Source organism: Schistocerca serialis, chromosome 1 (assembly GCF_023864345.2).
Source record: "Schistocerca serialis cubense isolate TAMUIC-IGC-003099 chromosome 1, iqSchSeri2.2, whole genome shotgun sequence".
Classification (NCBI taxonomy): domain Eukaryota; kingdom Metazoa; phylum Arthropoda; class Insecta; order Orthoptera; family Acrididae; genus Schistocerca; species Schistocerca serialis.
Window position 1 is genome coordinate 822,357,108 of NC_064638.1, and position 19,916 is coordinate 822,377,023.

General features: G+C 44.9%; 1 protein-coding gene across 1 annotated transcript in view; it reads right to left on the reverse strand.

The window, feature by feature from the left end:
- The window catches only part of LOC126436452 (protein scabrous), a 214,869-nt gene that overhangs the window by 18,520 nt on the left and 176,433 nt on the right, over positions 1-19,916 (reverse strand). Inside the window, exons 5-6 of the mRNA XM_050090470.1 lie at positions 17,009-17,269; positions 3,763-3,901 (exon numbers count right to left, since the gene is read on the reverse strand). Coding sequence (XP_049946427.1) covers positions 3,763-3,901; positions 17,009-17,269 — 400 coding nt within the window. The remainder of the gene's footprint in view (positions 1-3,762; positions 3,902-17,008; positions 17,270-19,916) is intronic.

Below are 19,916 nucleotides of genomic sequence, written 5' to 3' on the forward strand. Positions count from 1 at the left end.
ATGATAGATGCCACGTCAAGATCGCGAATGACTAAGCTTATATTTCTAATATACCACAGAATTTTCCAAAGTTAGCTACCATCATGAAAGTTGATCCTAAAGGCCAAACAAACGGAAAAATTCAACTCAATTTCAAAAAAATTTTCTGTTTAAGCTCCTATCAAACCTAGTGAGTTAAATTAAAGGTTACCATTTACTAATAATAATATATCAGTCTATCTCATTATGAGTCATGAAAACTAAAAGTGTCTTTTTATTAATAATACCACAGTCCTTCAGTTCCGTGCAATGGTTCCGCTAAGCAAACGCAGGAATTCGGTTTGCAAAGTTCTTGCGCGATGTCTCCATGGTAACGGCGCACTCAGGTGAATCCCACTCTCAACGCACAGCTACGGGCGGCGCGCCGCTCCCATCTTGCAGTAATGTTTGGAGGACGTTATTTACGGCTGCAAGTGCTCGCTCCTCTTAAATCAAATATACGCCACCGTAACTATGGCAACATTCAGGGGGAGAACTCGCCCGTCTCAGCACCGGCAGCCCATTTACATAGAGAACGGAACTCTGCGCTGCAAATAGTATAAAACTCACTCCGGCGTTTTGGAGCGCAATTCAGGGTGGCAGTAACACTGTGATGGAATCCCGTTTGCTTTCGCAGAATCCACGACGATTCGAAACGAGTTCCAGGCAACTAACTACTCATGCAGTTTGTGAACAAAAGGAATATAGCTGAATGGAATTGTAATTTTGTCAGTTGTCACATCCACTTCATTACAGCGTGCATTATGAATTTCTGAGATGGTGTAACATTAAAATTCATCATTTAGTTAGGAATTATAATGTTGATGTGTGCGGCAAAATAACGAGCAGTTCCCTCTCATAGAGATGAAACTGAGTATATTCTAATACGCTATTAACTACTATATAAAATTTACTTAAGTTGGAAAATACATTTTGTTTCCTTCAGTAGTTTTATGTTTCCAGTTTAACCACGAAAATGCGTTGTTGTCTTTTCTAAGTGATTCGGAGTAATGACAATGCGTTAAATTTTTTTTCGGTAAGTATCGATAGAACATCAGTATTATCGAAAGGGAACCTTCTCGGTTGCGAAAGAGTCATGCCTTTGACTGCCGTGGTTAAAATGTATCTGTCAGCTACGTTTACCTAAGAAATTGTGTACGCAACACAGTAACGTCTCAATGTGAAAGCTGTAAGCCACAACTCTGAAAGTAAAAAATGAAAGGCACAATCCAAAACTGGCGCACGTTTCACTTTTCCCTTCGCGTGTAAGGTCTCATCCGCCTGTCGACCAGATGTGGTATGACGCTAAGGTAACCTGCGTCTAATTAGATAATAACAAAAATAATACTTCAGCAAACACAGAAATAAATTGTGTTTTGCGGTTTTGCAGACTAAGATTCAAGTTTATAACACTACTGGGTACAGCTTGCTATTCGGCTAGGTAGACGATGAAAAGAAATGCTCATAACATACCTCGAAGTGTTTCCAGCGGTAAAGCTACTGCAGTATGTTTTGGACTGTGGACAAGTGAAATCTGATCAATAATATAGCATTTCCTGTAATCTGTCGTCGGACGCCAAATGCTATAATATACTATTACAACCTGTTTTCACTAACAACTTCTGACATTATTTGGCAGTATATGGACAGGGTGTATCATAATTATTGGCCTAAACGCATACAGTTGAAAGTACACGATACTAGAAGCAAAAAAGTCTCAGTAAACATAGGGGTCGAAAATGCATACCTTAAGAGCTACGAGCAATTTTTCATCTGCGATACTGTGAAACAAATTTCTCCTACTGCAAGTTGTTTGCTTTCCATACTTTGGTAATTGCTAGTATGGACCAAAGTAAGAAAAAAATGTCCAGCAAACATGTTCTCTAAAACGCATGCCTTAAAAGTTATGAGCACTTGATCATTAGAAGAGTTGTGTTTCAAAGTAGGAAAGATGAACAAGTGTTCATAGCTCTGAAGGAATGCAGTTTAGAACACATGTTTACTGGACTTTTTTTCTTTTTTTGGTCGATAATACCAGTTCCCAAAATACGGAAAACAAAGCACTTGCGGTAGAAGAGTATTGCTTCGCACTATCGAAGATGAAAAATTGCTCGTAGCTCTTAAGGTATGCGTTTTCGCCCCTATGTTTACTGAGACTGTTTTGCTTCTAGTATCGTGTACTTTCAACCGTATGCGTTTACGTCATATACAGGGCGATCAGTTAATGTCTGAAACGCTTGTAGGAATGTTGCAGGGCACGTTGCACTGAGACATAAACGTTAAGAAAAAAAATTCGATATGTTGCGGCGTTCCAGAGTTATTTAATGCTGAAAGGAGACAAGTGAGAGAGCCGCGCGCTCACATTCAAGTGGCCAGCCAGGGGCGGTGTTGCCCAACGAACATATTACTTCCTCCCACATACATCTCATGCAATGACCACGACAAGAAAGATGGAGAAATTTTATCTAATATAGATGCTTATCGACAATCATTCCTCCCACGCGACATCCGCGAGTTGAACAGGGAAGACTGGATCATTTAGTGGTACCAGAAGTACCCCCCTTCACACACTGTTAGGTGGCATGCGGAACGTGACGTAGATGTATATGATATATCGCGGCCTTTACTTGAAATAATTTAGAAAATCCGCAGTAAACCTTAACCACGACAGCCGGACAGAGCAAATTCCACACTCCCGAATACTAGGTCAATGCCTCTACAACTGCACTGCCCCATTCGGTTGGACCCTATCGTACAGTGTCCTTCGATATATACACAATTTGATGCAGAAATTGCTTACAACGTAAGTTATATTAGGCATGTAGCGACAGAACGAGAACAGGCGACGGGAGTGCTCTTGTGTAACAGGGAAAAGACAGTGGTACCAAAAGAACCTTCTGGCACACATCGTATGGTGTCTTGCAATGAGCAGGTCTAGATGTAGACCTAGCGGTGTGTAGGACGGAACTAGAACAGGAGGCGCATGTGATCTCTGTGGCAGCTTAATATGGATGGCGGTATATATGTCCGGAGGAGACACTCCAGGGAAGGGACGGCAATATCGCCTGTCGGTGGGTGGTTGGGATCTGTGGGGCAGTAGGGGTGTTTGTGGGGTTGGTGCTGGTGTTTGTGTGGGTGGTGTGGGCGGAGGAGCGCCAGAAGGCCGCCTTCGGCTGCCGGCGGGGCCTCCACGTAGGGCTGTGTTTGCAGCGACCGCACTTGCGGCGAAATTGTTTGTCTTTCCGGAGCTGGCGGGGAACTCCGTCGCCACGGCCGAGAAACGCGTTTCCAGAAGTGGGCACATATGCGTGCCGTCCGCCGTTTGGTGGCGAGATGAGCTTCTGCGAACCTCTCGTCAACACGGCGGCACGCTCACTCGCAGAAGGTGGAAAGCCCGACAGGTCAATGTGCGTTCATTAGATGCCGAGCACTCGCGTCAACAGAGACAGGGGGTAGGGAGTTTCTTAACAATGCAACTATCTCGTTCATTGAGGTTCAGATCACATTTTTACCATCATTAAGAAAGAGAGGAAACTCACAAACGATGTTTTCGTAGAGGGAACATCTTTTCCAGTCCCGTGTCGTAAAATTTGAAACACTTCGCGGATGTGGCAATATGTCGCAATTGATACTTTTTGGCTAACTGCCGGTAACTCTACAGTAATATAGGCGAGAATTTAGAAATTGTCGTGCGGATCGGCAAGACTTAAGGGCGGCTGCGGCTCTTAGTGAGTGTGTGCTGACCTTTGGGCAGGCCGGCCACGATGCGGCGGTAGTCCCTCTGCACGGCCGTCAGCTGCTGCACCAGCTGCACCACGCCGCTGTCGTTGCCGCTTCCGCTGCCGCTGGCTCCCAGCACGTAGTTGGCCGTCGCGTTCTCCACCTGCAACAACGCAAAGACCGGCTCTCACCCTCACTGTGCACACAATTCTATTACCAGCAGATGATTCGTGATAAGATACAGCTTTGTGCCCAACACAAATTCGAAGCCCTATCTATCTTTCATACGACCACTGCCCTACCAGCTACACTACTCGGATATGGGTAACGGAGCTACTCAAAGCTTAAATTTGCCTTTGATACCCATTTTGTAGTAACAGACGGAAAGTCATCGAGTAGAACAGAAGTAAACTGGCTCCAGGAACACTCTTCTGAGTTTAAACACTTCCGCTGGCCACCAAACTCCCTAGACATGAACATTATTGAGAATATCAGGGATGCCTTGCAACGTACTGTTCAGAAGAGGTCTCCACCCCCTCATTGTCTTACGGATTTATGGACAGTCCTGCAGGATTCATGGTGTCAGTTCCCTCCAGCACTACTTCAGACATTAGTCGAGTCCATGCCACGTAGTGCTGCGGCACTTCTGCGTGCTCGCGGGCGTCCTATACGATGTTAGGTAGGTGTACCTGTTTTCTTGGCTCTTCAGATGTTTGAAACTTGAAAAGGTCTCTGGGATCATGCAGTTTCATCTGATTAAAAGCATTAGAAGGATTGAAATGTCCCTGATGGTTCGTTATGCATTTGACATCCAACGACCACTTCACGATCGAGTTCACTGAACTGACGTGAACGACCCATTCCGCTGTTACTCTAATGGCTCAAATGGTTCTGAGCACTATGGGACTTAACATCTGTGGTCATGAGTCCCCTAGAACTTAGAACTACTTAAACCTAACTAACCTAAGGACATCACACTCATCCATCCCCGAGGCAGGATTCGAACCTGCGACCGTATCAGTCGTCCGCTGTTACTACTTTACCCACAACCCACTGCTTCCAGCCTCCTTTTTTACTGGAGGGTCCGCCACTCGTGACATCTAGTGGTGAGTTCCGCGTTACATAGGGACGTCCGGATACTTTTTATCATATGGTATACATCAGATATGTGTCAGACATTGCGCTGTTTCTCTCAGGTCGAATTGAAAAGTGGGGTGAAAAAGCTTTTCACATTGCCAATACACCGGCACTTCAATTCCATTTGCGTTGCACAGATAGCCACTGTCCCGCTGCGATGCTACTCTGGAGGGATCGGCGCAGGTTTGCCTAAGGTAAAGGCGTGGCGCGTCCGTGGTGGAGGTGGCAGTGGTGGCAGCGGCGGCGGCGCTCCGGAATGCAATCTCGCGCCGAGAATAAGGGAGGCCGCCTTCCGCAGCAGACGCATTCCTCTGCCGGGCCGCCGTGTAATTCCGCCGGAATATTCGCCGCGAAATCCGCAGCCATACAGTAGCGGCCCACCAAGGGCGGGAATTTGCCGGCGAATCAGGCGTGGCGCCGCTTCCTGAGAATTGGCGCCCATTTTCCGCGTGGAAGCAATTTCTCTGGCGACGCCCTGTCGGCCGCGCATTCTCCGCTGGCGCCAGTCGCCGGACTAGCTCGACGCGGCGAGTGGCAGGTGTTTTTCTGGCGACAGTGACGCACGCGGTCGCATTAGGGGCGCGTCGCCGCGACGCTGAGCGATGCCGCCCGCTATGTTATCCGGCAGCCGCTCTTCCCAGAGTCGCTCCCAAAGAAACTCTGCGCTGGTGAGACTGATGCACGTAGCTGACTAGCGACGTATATTCTTCACGTCCTTTCACATGAAACGGCGCAATTTGGGATTGGCTATTGTGTCACCAGTAGCATAGTTAATCGCCCCACCCAATAGTTCCTCTTTCTTATGACTGTGGTGGACGCAAAAGCCTGTTTCCGGTGTCTGGAGCATGGCGGCTACGTTCATGCTTTTTTATCATTATCATTATTAAGAGGTGAAGCCCCTGCGCGCCCACACCGGCATTATGGCCAAATGGCCAACTCAATAGGTCTACTGCCACCTCTGCATAAGGATTAGTTTTCACTAAAGTGAAGTGTCGCAGGATGTGGGTACTGCGATGTTTGCGTACGTCTGGTTAAGGTTAACCATTAATACGCACTCATCTGGAGATAGATTGGATCGAAGTCGAACGAAGGGTAGCGGTTTGCAGGGCAGAGGAAAAAAAGTGATAACGCAAGAGCCAAGGGAAAAAATCCTCTGCGTTAGTTAGATCGGGTGGTAAGAGCAGCAGCGGATGTCTTGCTGCCTGCGATAGGTCGTGCAAAGGTAGGCTTTGTTAGTAGTGGGTATCATGCATGTCGATACCTTTGACGTTGTGCGGTGGTATTGCTCGGACGTTCATCCTGAACATCGAGGGCCGATCTTCCCGAAATCTTTCTAAATGGGCTTTCAAAAAGAAAAAGTCGATATCCTCGCTAATGTAGTCACAAAATTTCGAAATTTAATTTACCTTCTGAATTATACTGTCTGGCCATACGGAATGTCTTTCACTAATGGTAAGAGGACTGGAACGCGCCTCAGCTTTTGAGCGACAGATATCACGACTGAGGCCAGACTTTTATCCCGCGTAGACCCTGGTTTCGCGATGTTCGCCTATCCACAAGGCTGATATCCACTGTGTACCGTATGAACTTCAACGATGGAACTTTTCGGATGCACTTTCATCTAACCAGACTTACTTCGGCTCAATTCTGTGACTGCACCAATACTGCAGACATGTCATTAGTCGTATGCTGTTTACAAGTGCGAAATGGGAGAGGCACACACAATCGTATTTGCAACAACTGCAACTTCTGAATATAGAGCTCCCTACTTGTGCCGACATTCTAGTTTCTTTAAGTGATCCCGCATACAATAAAAAGCTTTTTAATAGTTTGTAATAATAACGCAGCAATGTGAATTACATTAACCGCCGATTTATGTTAACACAATAGTATATGTACAATTATTTCAAATTATTCATTGAACGTATGTAACTCTATTGCTCCTACTGTTTTCGTTTTATTTTTTAAATTTGAGGCACCAGAATAATTAACTCTGTTACATTGTCCTGTAAAATTCTACACAGCTTATCAAATACCTTTCTTAAATATGTACTTCTATTTGCACCTTCACGATTTCGCGGCGCAATGACTGCACCATGAAATTTCGAACGTAGTCGTGTGTAAATTACACTTCTTCTAACATTTCGGCCGAATACCGTTCGGACATCTTCAGAGTGAGGCGAGATTTGTTGAAGTATGTACTTCTATGTTTGTTTATATTCTTGGCAATACATACTTTTAATCTTTAATATAGTTAATGTTCTTCCATTGCTTCCTTTAAATTACCAAACCTATTGATTAATATTTTACATGCATGACAATCAACAGCAGCTTCTCCGTTTTGTGCTGTATGCCATTCGGGATGTTTACACTTCATGTTCTGAAGTCGAGCGTTTGTGAACACTCGTGATCAACAAAGTTGCTTTTCAAATACATGGACACTACAAAAATCGAAATTGTGTTTATTTGTTGTTGACAAATGTGTAATTCAGTTTAGTCCTTTTACTGTTTTAGGTGAGAGTTGAGTTAGACTGTGACCTCACATCGATAAAGTGGGCAGAGGCCTCACACCTAATCGCGAAGGTGAAGATGATCTTCAACGAACAAAGTGAACTTGCAGAAGTTTAATTCAAGTCAGTTAATGCCATTTGAGTATGGTGTTTCCGTGTGATTTTTGCCCTATCATCATCATTTACTGCATTAACGGGTCTTTAAGATTTACAGCAGGAAACGAAAGAAAAAATCACGCTAGAGAAGGAACGTCTAGCACGTTTTCCAGGAGGTTGAGCACGGAGGACTCTGTTAGAAAAGGATCCATCAGCTCGAAAGATGTGGTCAAACAACTGTAGTCTCTTCCGTCCTAATATTTGGTCAGTGCGTGGCCTTAGAAACCGCTGGTACAGGTCTCCTTTTGTTCTTCGTTCTCATTTACCTTCCATGGTGTTGCAGACGGGTCCATAGATCTTTCGTAGTACCATCCTCTCGAAGGCACAAATTAATCATTCAGTCGTTGGTGGTTTCAGAACCATATAAAAGTACAGCCCGTACCAGTCTCACGGGAATCATATTCTTCTGTAATATTGTTCAGATAAAGAACGTGCGATGCACCTCTTTCGTCACTTCACTTTTATTATTTTATTATATAGCATGTACGGAATTCTTGGATTCTTTCGAAGGTATGTCCGTCGACAGCAGAGGAAGGAAGGAAGGAGATCTTGATGGCGTGATACGACGAGATATTTTGTTTTATCATCACTGACCATCAGCCCCGTTTTCTTTTCACTGTTGAAAAATCGGGACTTATTAGCGCAAGCTTGCTCCCACCTGGCGCTAAGAATCATAATATCATCAGTAAATGTCAGGATTAGGTCTGCTCCCATCATTTCCATTTCTATGATTCGACCGTTGCCGCGGCTTACTTTCTCCAGAACCAAGTTGAATAGGTTGGCGCCAGATGATCTCTGTGCCTCAGTCCATTTAGAATATTCAGTGGTAGCAATTGTTGCCCTAAAGACAAACAGTGTAGATGTGCTGTTATGGAGATTATACGCGGAAGTTGTTAGGAGCCAGGTGGAGGTGGTTTATGGACAGTTAGTGGTGTCTATTTCCCAGTGCAATGGACTTTCTAAAGTAGTTAATATTTTTCTGAAAGTATTAAGACAAATAGAGTGCTTTTATTGGCTTCCATGAAGTCTAGACCTGTCTTCCGGGTCAACGTGATGGTTGTGACATTTATTTAGACCGATGTGGAAGATAGTATAATAGCCCAGGGAAAAAAATTTTCGAATTAAATTAGCGAAGCAGCACGTAGAGTAATTTGTCTTGCACATTACATATCGCCAACAGTTCACCGGTTCTGGCCGCGGGATGTCGTGAGTCGCTTCGAAAGCTTCGAGGGCGGGCGACGTGAACGATTCACGTGTCGCAAACAAGAGTTAAATGAAAATGATAAGAGGCTACCTTTCCAACTATTCAACGTCGTTAGAAGCGGAGCACTTGATCCAGCCGCCTTTTAAGCAACATCGCAGTAATCGCATTAAGTAATTGAGAAAACAGGTCTCGAAAGTAAGACGGAGGTTTGAATCCTCTCTCATAATCACTGCGCTACACCCACAGGTGGTATGATTAAGCTTTGCTTTATTAAATGGAAGAATTAAATCTGTCAGATGTAACTCAGCAAGTGAATCGGAGAGTGTGCCAACAAATATGTGGAGGCGAAAACGACTGTGCAGTCAACCACAGAAAAATTGAGAATCGATTAATTCCATCTGTTAAGGACACTCTATGCGATTCGCCTAAAAAGACACTACAGAGACCTTCGTCGAATTTTTCGGTCAAACCATATAATGTACGGATTCCACATTTGTTTGCGAACGACAGTACTGCAGACAATTTTATGACCATAGCCAGTCCCTTTGACCGATAAGAGCCACGCGGGGTAGCCGCGCGGTCACGGGCGGCTTGTCACGGTTCGCGCGGCTCACCCCGTCGGAGGTTCGAGTCCTCCCTCTGGTGTGGGTGTGTGTGTTGTCCATAGCATAAGTTGGTTTAAGTTAGATAAAGTAGTATGTAAGTCTAGGGACCGATGACCTCAGCAGTTTGCTCCCATAGAACCTTACCACAAATTTCCAAATGATAAAAGTTAAAAATGTAAACGGGGTTTTGTTTTCTTACAACAAGCAGTTTTGCTCTCTGAACTCCTATGACCACGACTCTGAGTTTACTTGGCACAGCCCCGTAACACATTTACTTTGTAGAGCTCTTTAACACAAAGAATGGATACTTGTGGTCTGCGTCGCCCGCCTCGGCACAAAACGTTTTATTAAAGCAATATTCGGCTCGCCGACAGTTGCAGACGAAGTTCCCTGAGAGCTACAAAGGTTTCCGAGAGCACCTTAAGAGGCGCCTTAGAAGCGCGGAGCGCTGCGAACTTGTTCATTCGTGAAATGTGCCGCCGCCGACAATAACGCGCTGCCATAACCGTTAGGCCCTCACGCAGCCCGTGGGCCTGGCGCCCACCGTCTCGGGCGCGGCTCCAAAGCGGACGCCGCAGAATTGTTAGCCGCGTTCACGCATGGCCGAGCCGCCCAAAGATAGCACCTCCTGCACCCAGCACGGACTTTTGGGGGGGGGGGGGGGGCGGGCGAAGGCTACACGAACAGCTCCTGCCCATCTACCGCATATACATTGTGCTTTAGAAAGCTGAGTGAGAGATTAATGAAATGAGGTACTTCTGATCAGTTAACTGCCTTTTTGATTTGGATAACGTGTGCGAACTTCGATTAATCAGAAGAAGTAGATGAACAAATGAAGACGAAATTGTATAGTCCAGAAATAGACAGCGTAATGATTGCAAAAATCTTCATATCGTCTTTTTTTTTTTTTGCAGAAAATCCGCAATCAACGACTGTATAAAAAATTTCATTGTACGCCTGGACTACATGTATTTCTAAAGTGATGGTCAACTTCGGTTTTTCGAGCAGCCTTCAGATCTGATTACACCTTCTACAAGAGTAACCAACCGAACAGTACAGAAATATATATTTTTTAAAATAATTTTCATTCTCTTGGTACAGTGGTCTTTTGGAGTAATGACCAACGTGGAATCAGAGGGCAGAGGGAGTCGCAGTTCGGAGTACTTCCATCCCAATATTTTCCTTATAACCACGGCAAACCTTCCGGAAGCCCTAAACAGAAATGATGGATGGGAACTATATTTTATTTGTACACTCTCTGGTCGAAATTACCCGGACATCAATTAATTGGCATTAATATGACGAAAGTCCACTTTTCACCTTTACGACAGCTTGAACTCTACTGGGGAGACGTTCAGTGATGTGTACGAGTGTTCGTGGATGACTTGCCGACTGATCTTCCTGAAGAGTCGAAACTACAAAACACAGTCACGTTGGACGCTGGGGCGTGTCGACGTTCTAACTCATCCCGAAGATGTTCCACGGGGTTCAAATGGGGATTCTGCGCAGGCCAATCCGTTTCAGTAATGTTATTGTCCACAAACCACTGCCTAACAGAAGCTGCTTTATGTCAGGCTCCATTGTTTTACTGTTACAAATAATCATCCTCCCGGACCTGTTTCTCTACTGTGTGCAGTGCAAAATGCTATATGAAATACGTTCATATCCGTTTCTTCAGCGCAGTAAGGGGACCTCACACTGAACTCGAGACAACATGTAATCTCTTAGATTTGCCGGACGATTCGTTGTCATCTGGCTGAGATCGGGTGTCCCGCCGGTTGTCGCTTCTTCCCAACACGGCGATAAAATATCCCCGTACTGAACATCGCCTCCTGCATACTTCACTGTTGGCCTTACATATGACAGCAGGTAACGTTCTCCATGAGTTCGCCACGCGCAAAACCTTCTATTGCGTTGTCACAAGGTGTTGCGTGACTCATGGCTGGAAATCACCCATCACCCATTTCGAGTCATCCACTGTCCATTGGCTTCACTCGTTACAGTACCTCAAGCGTCGCTTAACATTGAGCACAGAAATGTATAGCTCGACCATCATACCTCATTTTTTTACTGTCACTGTGGTAGTAGCTATTTCTAGCTTTTTGTAACTCACGAGTGATTCCTTCCACTGCTTTCATGCGATTTTTTACAACAATCCTCCACAATGCTCGACGGTCCCTTTCCGTCAGTACGTGAAGTCTGCTTGGACTTGATTTAGTTGTGGTTGCTCCCTCACGACTCTACTTCACAGTCCCATCACCAACAGTTGACTCAGGCAGCTTTAGAAGGTCGGAATGTCCCTCACGGATTTGTTACTCCAGTAACACGTAGTGACTGGTCCACGTTCGTGACCGACGCACAGTTCTGTTACCAGCTCTCTCGTGACATCTCCTGGTGAAATAGTGTATGTGTTCCCAAATACTTTTCATCAGACAGAGTCAACCACTGGAAGACTAGTATACGTCAAAGTCTATTTGTTTCTGTGTACAGGGAATAAGGTGAATGAAGTGCTCGGTAAGTGCAGTGCACGTGACTCGCTACCAATCGGAGATCCGTGCGTGCATCCTGTAAGTCTGCAACTTATTACGCCGAAGCTCGAGATGAGCGACTGCAAGTGGTCAGGTACAGGGATCTGTTGTAAGCGCGGCAGGCGCCCAGGTGGCGGCCGGTGCCGGGACATAAATCTGAACCCCCCGCCCCCCTCCACCCCCACCCCCACCCGCTGATCCTCCTCTCCGACCCCCGACGAGCAGCTCTGGCGCGGTGGCGGTGGCGGCGTTTAATCGCAGACGGACAGCGTGTGATTTACGGCCCGCGGCCAATCGATGCGCGTCACCCCGGCCACTCTGCGCGCTGCAAATTAATTTACGGCTCCGGGCTGGCTCGCAGAGCCTGGCACCCTGCAGCCTGACCCCCTGAGTCCAGGTGCAGCTGCCTACACCACAAGCTGTTTGGGACGGCCCTGGTCTGATCTCACTGGCGACGTCCGCAGCAGGTACACTCCAAGAGACATCATGCTGACTACATGTAACACCGCCCCCAGCCTTCATGGAAGCCTCAGCTCGACGAGGAAGAGTTCATCGATTTTTTCAGACATGGCATATTCAGTTGAAGCCATGTATCGTTGATTAGATCCCGTAGAGCACCCAAATTGCGACGACATTTATTCCTATACGACGCGTTCAGTAATTAATGCAACACCTTTCTTTTGTCCGATTTCGATTGAAATAATACGATTTTTGTTTTGGGACATTCCTGCTTCAGCCCCTATAGTGAGTGTCATGAAGTTCCGACAGGTGGCGCTCTATGCGTAGCCTTCAAAATGCCAGGCAGAGACCTGTCACTGAGTTCCTTCTGGCGGAAAACCAGAGCATCACAGACATTCACAGGCCCTTGCAGTGTGTCTGCGGAGACTTGGCAGTGATCAAAAGTACGGTGAGTCGCTGGGTGAGGCGTCTGTCGTCGTCGCAACGAGGTCGTGCAAATGTGTTTGATCTCCCGGTGCCACCCGGCCGCACGCAGCTGTGATTCATGCAGTGTTGGAACGTGCGGACACTCTCATTCGAGGAGATCGACGGATCAAAATCAAATTGGAAGTCTCTGTTGGTAGTGCCAACTCACTTGTGCAACAGTTGGGATACTCAAAGATGTATGAGCGCTGGGTTCCTCGCCGCCTAAAAGAAGTCCATAAAGAGCAGCGAAGGACTATCTGTGCGGAATTGATTGTGCGTTACAAGACTGATCGTGATAATCTTTTATCGAATATCGTCACACGTGAGGAGACACGGGTTCATCCCTTCGGACAGGAAACAGAAATGCATTCCATGGAGCGGCGCCACACCACCACTACTCGGAAGAAAAAGCTTTGTTTCATCAAGATGGTATACTCAGTGGTGAAACAAAGCAGTAGGCTTTGCCAGAAATATCGACCCTATAGACAATGTGTCTAATAGTGTATTTTAAATACGACAGTTTACCATCTTAGGCACTGTATAACACTTGAAACACTTGATAATGGCACTCTGAAGCCGAAATCATGATAGTGTAAGTGTAAATGTAACACTGTAAATAAACAACAGTCTAATGGCGGTACTGACTTTAAGGAAATATATTATGACTGTGGCCCCGCATTATGAAAAAATTATTACACAGCAATAACATTCAGCAAATTGCCACTGACAACCGATCGAGGGACAAATATGTCCGAATGGCAGTGAAATGGTTGACTCAAGCTGTACTGGACAATAGTCTTTGACTCAAAGAAGTTACTTCTTGCTGAACGCTTTTAACAGCGTCCTCCTGTATTACCTGACTGAATATGTATAGTTTATCAAAGCTATCGAACACACATAAGGGAAAATGTTTTGTGTTCGCAATTGTGACTCTTCTTGTTCGGTCTCTCTTCGCTGGGGTTGGGCTTAAGAAAGAAACAGAGACTTCTACATAATAGCCTATCTCGTGCACTTAGGGCAAAGATTGAATAAAGAGTCTTATAGATACTTAGCGGCCATTTTGCCATACATGTTTCGGAAATACACGTAGATTTTCTCGTGTACAGGCAGAAGTTGCTTGATAACTCATTTCAGAGGAGGCGCGTATTATTCTGTGTCATGCAACGCGGCTGCTGCTCGCAGCGGATTACGGTACTACCAAACGTCGTATTATCAGTCTCCATTAAATATCAATCCATTTGCAATTTAAAAAACTTTATTTAAATTCTCGAGCACAGTTGTCCTAATAAGTTAAAGTGCTGCAGGAGACCCGATGAGAAAGAAACCAAATGGCAGCTCTGTCAAACCAATTTCACACGCTGCTTGGCGGCTGTTAATTTCTAGAACTGTAGTTCCTTTCCAGCGGAGAAACGAGATGGGAGCGGAAGGAAATGATGAAGTAGAGACAAAAATGCGGCACCGAAAAAGGAAACCGGGAAAGTAATTGCGGACGGTCTTTACGTGCGGCAGGAATACCGAACGGTGGGGTGGGGAGGCAGCTGTCGCCTGGATGAGCTGCGGAATTATTCATGGTGGGGGAGGGCCCTGGGGGCGGAGCGGGGGCGGTCCGCGGCGGCAAATTGGCGGCGGAGGCGGTCAGCGCGCGCCGGAGGCGGAGGCCCGTCGGTGCCGTCTCACAGTGGCGGCTTACTTGCCCTTCCGGAAAAACATCGCGCCTCAATTATACCTTTTCTTTCAACAGCGGTTGTACGACAAATTACCGTAAATAATCCGACTACCCACTAGACTGTTCTCCAGTCGCCTCTTACGTCAGTTAAGGAGTGGCTGCTTTACGAGGTATCGTGCAGATATCGTGTACAGTAGTAAAGTAAACTTGGCCAGTTCGAGTAGAACTCGAACACTGAAGGTTCCGCACATCTGAGATAGTTTATCCAGAATATCCATTTTATCGAGAATATTTGCGATTTTTGCCAGTTATCTCCATCGATACTTGCGAGATATCGGTCCCAAGGATTCCAAGACTTTCGAGAATGCTTTAATTCCTAGTCTGAAGTTAGACATCAAACGACAAAACACATATTTTTTGTGTGATATAATTATGTATTAACAATTTCGGATTTTTCCCTTTACTTTCACAATGAAACCTTGCTTCTTGCCTTATTTAATGATTCTATGTCAACCGGAAGTACTCTATAGGATTTGATGAGCTAGTTTTAGCGTATCGAAATATCTGACGTAAATGACCGTATTTTTTGTTTGCATTGACTCAGAAGGTTAAAATATTTGCACCGCCAAGGGATCATCAACCTTAGTATGTGACATGAATTTGAACGTGACTGCTCGGTTCCTGAGAAAAATGGTTCTTATCAGTCGGACAGGCAGACAGACAGATAACAGATTGACGACAATGCAGTTCTATAAGAGCTGCGTTTACAATTTTCTTCGCATTTTGGAAATGGCTTCATTATCCTGGTCCGCCACGTGACTCGTAATTACCTTCCAGGAACAGAAATGAAAAATAATACTACGTTAACAGCGGACGAGGCAACTACGAAAAGAACACGCTCCTTCGCGACTGATCTTCACCTCTGGTGTATCATATCCAGCTTCGAACTGCTTTAGCTATTTTTTCTTTAAAAAGTATCAATTAAGAAACGCGAACTGGTGGGGTGTTTAGTAGTATTGAGCTCTTGTAACGGTGTCTTTGCGTTTAATTCCACCCTGTCCTACTGTCTAAATCTCGCGAGCTGGTGAGAGAAATAATTTACCATGATGTGGCGTTCCCAGAATCACCCTATTTAGTTAACGGAACAGTGTCTTCAACACAATAGTCCATTTCTCACCCTCATCCTCGAATTTAATTGAACACCCTTCTTCATTTAAACTGGAGAATTTGTATTTGTCTTTCAAAGAAACAATCTGCTTTGTATTTCATTTCATTACCAGTTGAGATGAATAATGACCACCTTCGGATTGTTGTGTTTTAATGACGTGTTATGAAAAATTGTAATTGTTATGAAAAATTTTAACGAAGTGTAGAAGAGTCAGAAAACTTCAAACTTGATTAAACTGGAAGACAAACTATAATACGTGAGCCGTGTGGTGCGCCACGTGAGTTTCGAGAAAAGGATGTGTTTTTACAAGCTCATGAATATTATCTGGAAAGAAGTATAAAACTTAAAGTCTTATTTGTTGCAAAAGCCAAGGAAAAATTCTGCGTTCCATATGACAAATATCTCTATAGCACGTGAAAGAATCTGTTCTTCATTTTGGTTGGAGTGAGAGAGATATTTTAATACTTGGAAAACTGGAAGGTGGAATGCTTTGCACACTGAAGGGTCCACTTGGTATATTGCTCGAGGGGAAAGCCTAGCCCACTCGCTGTCAAATGTCAACTAGTTTTAAGGTCGATTCACTCTAGAAGTCAATGGAACTTCACGTCAGGGTGTATTCATGCTGGGCGTCTCGTCACGTCGCGTAAGTTCGCTTAAGTCCAGTACCTAACGGTGAAAGTGAGGTTATGGGATACCTTCCGTGACAAAAAATGTGCAGTACAGAAATTCAAGAACTAAGAGCGATAAAGTTTATTAATGACCAAAGTAAACTTGACAACGAATGTTGTGATCATTCATGCGTGATGAAGTGATTAGAAGTGGAACAAAATTTCAAAACATTGACGTTTATATTCTATCGAAAATATACAGATGCAAAAACATGAAACAAAGTCAATAAGGGAATGAACAGAGCCTTTTTACCTTATCCTTTATCATTCCTTACTCAACTAATAACATTATGAACTTCTAGATCTTTCTATTCCATTAGAGGTGAGTTTATACTTGATGAAAACTGCTTCAACAACTTGTGTTAATATTTATACATTGTAGGCCTCAGCTCTGTTCCATTATTGTAAATCTTTCATTATTTTTCTATTTAAAATAGGTGATCTCGCTTGTGGAGGAACGCTAAATGTCACCTCTCGACGTCAGTAAATGACAACATCGTCAAAACTTCATTCTCGACAATTGTTGACGGTGGCGTGACGTAACGTGACGGTCTGTTGACAGCCCGTGTGAATACCGCCATTTGAAATGCATTATGAAATGTTTGACGTGACGTGACGGCAGGCGTAAACTGGCCTTACCTAGGACTACCCTACGTAAGCCGCATGTGCACGGCAGTAAGACAGGAGCGCGAGCGAATGCTTACCTGCAGGCGGGCCTCCACGACGTCGAGGCGCGCGTCCTGCAGGTCGTCACGGTCGCTGGCGCATGCGCAGCTGCCGCCACCGCCGCCGCCGCCGCTGCTGTTGCCGTTGGCGCCGGCAGCCGCCGCGGCCGCAGCCGTGTTGTTGACGAGGGCGGCGACGCTGAGCAGCTGCGCCTGCAGAGAGCCGGCGCGAACCTCCAGCTTGTCCTGCAGCGCCGCCAAGCCGCCCGCCACCGCCTTCACCGACGCGCGCTGGTTCTCCTGCGAAATGAAGGCAAGCATCCCCTTACCAAAAGCTCAGGGGGTACTAGCGTCACAGCAGGTCGGTAATGAGTGAAGAGAGAGGAAGAGAAAGAGAGAAATGAGAGCGAGAGAGAGAGAAAGAGAAAAAGAGAGAGTGGGGGGTTCGTCGCCAGGTAAAGGAATAACAGCTTCTGCTGTAGCCAAGGGAAACCCACTACCGGTTAGTATTCGAAATACGTATATGAAATACGAATACGAAGTACAAACACGAAGTATTTGGTTGACCCATAACTCTTTACCATTCTTAAGTGCAAATTTGCGTGAAAATAAAATGTTTTGGCAACGCGTTTTATGTTATTCGACAGAGAATTATGTGCTCAACAAAAGAGTGTGTTTTGCTTTTTTATGCTGTCATACTCTCTGGTCTTATCAAGTTATTAAGATGGGGTGTCAAGTTGACACGAAAGAGCCTATTCGACCCACTTTGCTTTTTGCGTCTAATCGCTATGCCAAAGCCACAGAAGCTACTGGAGACATTTGTGAAGTGTGCAGAAGAAGCGAAGCCTCTTATGGCGGCTCAAAATTTGTTTCAGCGATTCACAACCGGCAATTTCGACCTCAAAGACGCACATGATCCACCACCAACTACTTGATCGGAACCAAACACTATATGCGGAAATTTACGTCCACGTAAAGCGACGACTCAACAACGCCATCCATCAAAACGCGTCATGGCGTTCCATAGCAGCACGACACTACCCTCACATCGCCAAGGAAGCCATTCAAACGCTTAGCTGGGATGTGCTTTCACATACTCCATATTCTGCCGTCTTGGCGCCTTCGGATTTCCCTCTGTTCCGATCCACCTCGAATGCACTGCGTGGCGTTTCCCTCAATAACAGCGTGAAAATGAAGGCTTGGAGTGATTTCCTTGAGTGGAAACCAAGTGATTTCTACCGCCGAGATACTGAACGGCTTGTTGACCGTTGAGAAGAATTTAAAAAAAAAAAAAAGCAACAGAGAAAACAGTATACATCATTGATCGATTTGTTGTCCGTTTGGCCGACCGCGATGACCGAGCGGTTCTAGGCGCTTCAATCCGGAACCACGTGGTTGCTACGGTCGCAGGTTCGAATCCTGCCTCTGGCATGGATGTGTGTGATGTCCTTAGGTCAGTTAGGTTTAAGTAGTTGTAAGTCTAGGGGACTGACGACCTCAGATGTTAAGTCCCATAGTGCTTAGAGCCATTTGAACTATTTTTTTTTTGTCCGTTTCCTGTTTATTTCTGTGAAAACCTCAACTAATATTAGTAATAACAATAATAATGATAATAAAGCCGAAACTTACGGGCCAACCGAGTATTAATCCCACCGCATATCACTTCACGCTTTGTGTTTGAAATAAGTATTATAACTTGCTATATGCTCCAAAGAAATTGGTATGCGCAGTGAACACATGTTTTACCACACGCAAAACGTCCAGTCTCTCGAATGTATTATTCCGTCCATGTGGCAAAATTTACACTCTGTCCTGTAAGTGGCTACGAAAACGATTCTGGTTTCTTTTTTTTCTTTTTTTTTCGTCTTACCTGAATTTAACTAGCTATGAAACATTTTGCAGCATGAAATCAAGAACAAAAAAGCTCCAAAACTATGCATAATGTACTATAAATCCGATGGTGCTACCGATTTTGCAGGGGACCTTTACAGGATGACTACACTGTCTGGTCGTCCTGAAGATTACGACTGCAAAATTAGTCGAAACACCGACTTTATAGCTATTTTAGCGGTTCATAATGACGCTCTAATACACAAAAGCCTTTTATTCAGATTAACTCTGGCCGTGGAAGCCTATCCTCTCACATGTACCTGGTGTATTTTAAAAAATAAAAAATAAGTTACATATTTATAGCTAGTCGTCAAGTCGTCCGTAAGTAAAACAGTTGCTACCATTTCCGTGGAGAAAATCAGATACCGTCACCTACAAAAATTATTTTCCCTATGTTCTCTCACTAACTGACTTATTTAGACAGCGAATTATCTTGCCGTGCCTTAGCCCAATGAGTTAACCCATCTATAAACGTTGTAATTGTTTGAAGCACAGGAGCAGTCCGCTACTAGGCAACCTGCATTTGGTGGGCGCCATGCGGGTTGCCTGCTTTGGATCCTTCGGTGAACTTGAGAACTAGTTCGATCCCGCGTGCCTCTGTCTTCTCACCATCTCCTCGCATCTGCGCTTGCATTCCGCCGAGTAACCACTTACACTATACTGTACTTGAAGATCCCCTTCGGGTTTTCCAACTTTTTACTTACGATATACCAGAAGAAGGAACAGCAACTGCAGACAACGTAGAACTTTTATTGTTAAACGTTTTATCCAGTAATATTCTGTACGACTTATGCAACTGTTTTCCGTTTTCTACCTGAGAATAATCACAACATTTTTTCGTTACAAACAGTATTTTTTCTCTGAATTTAACCATAGACACACACACAACGAAAGACTACAAAAGTAGTGGAAATAAGTCGTGTTGAGGTGTCAACTTTCACAAGTAGGATAATGTCCCTATTTTTTTTTTTTTTTTTTTTTTTTTAAAGAATTCTCTATACGACCGAGAGCGTATATTCATTAGAGTTTCACGGCCAATAACATGCCTATCTCTTCG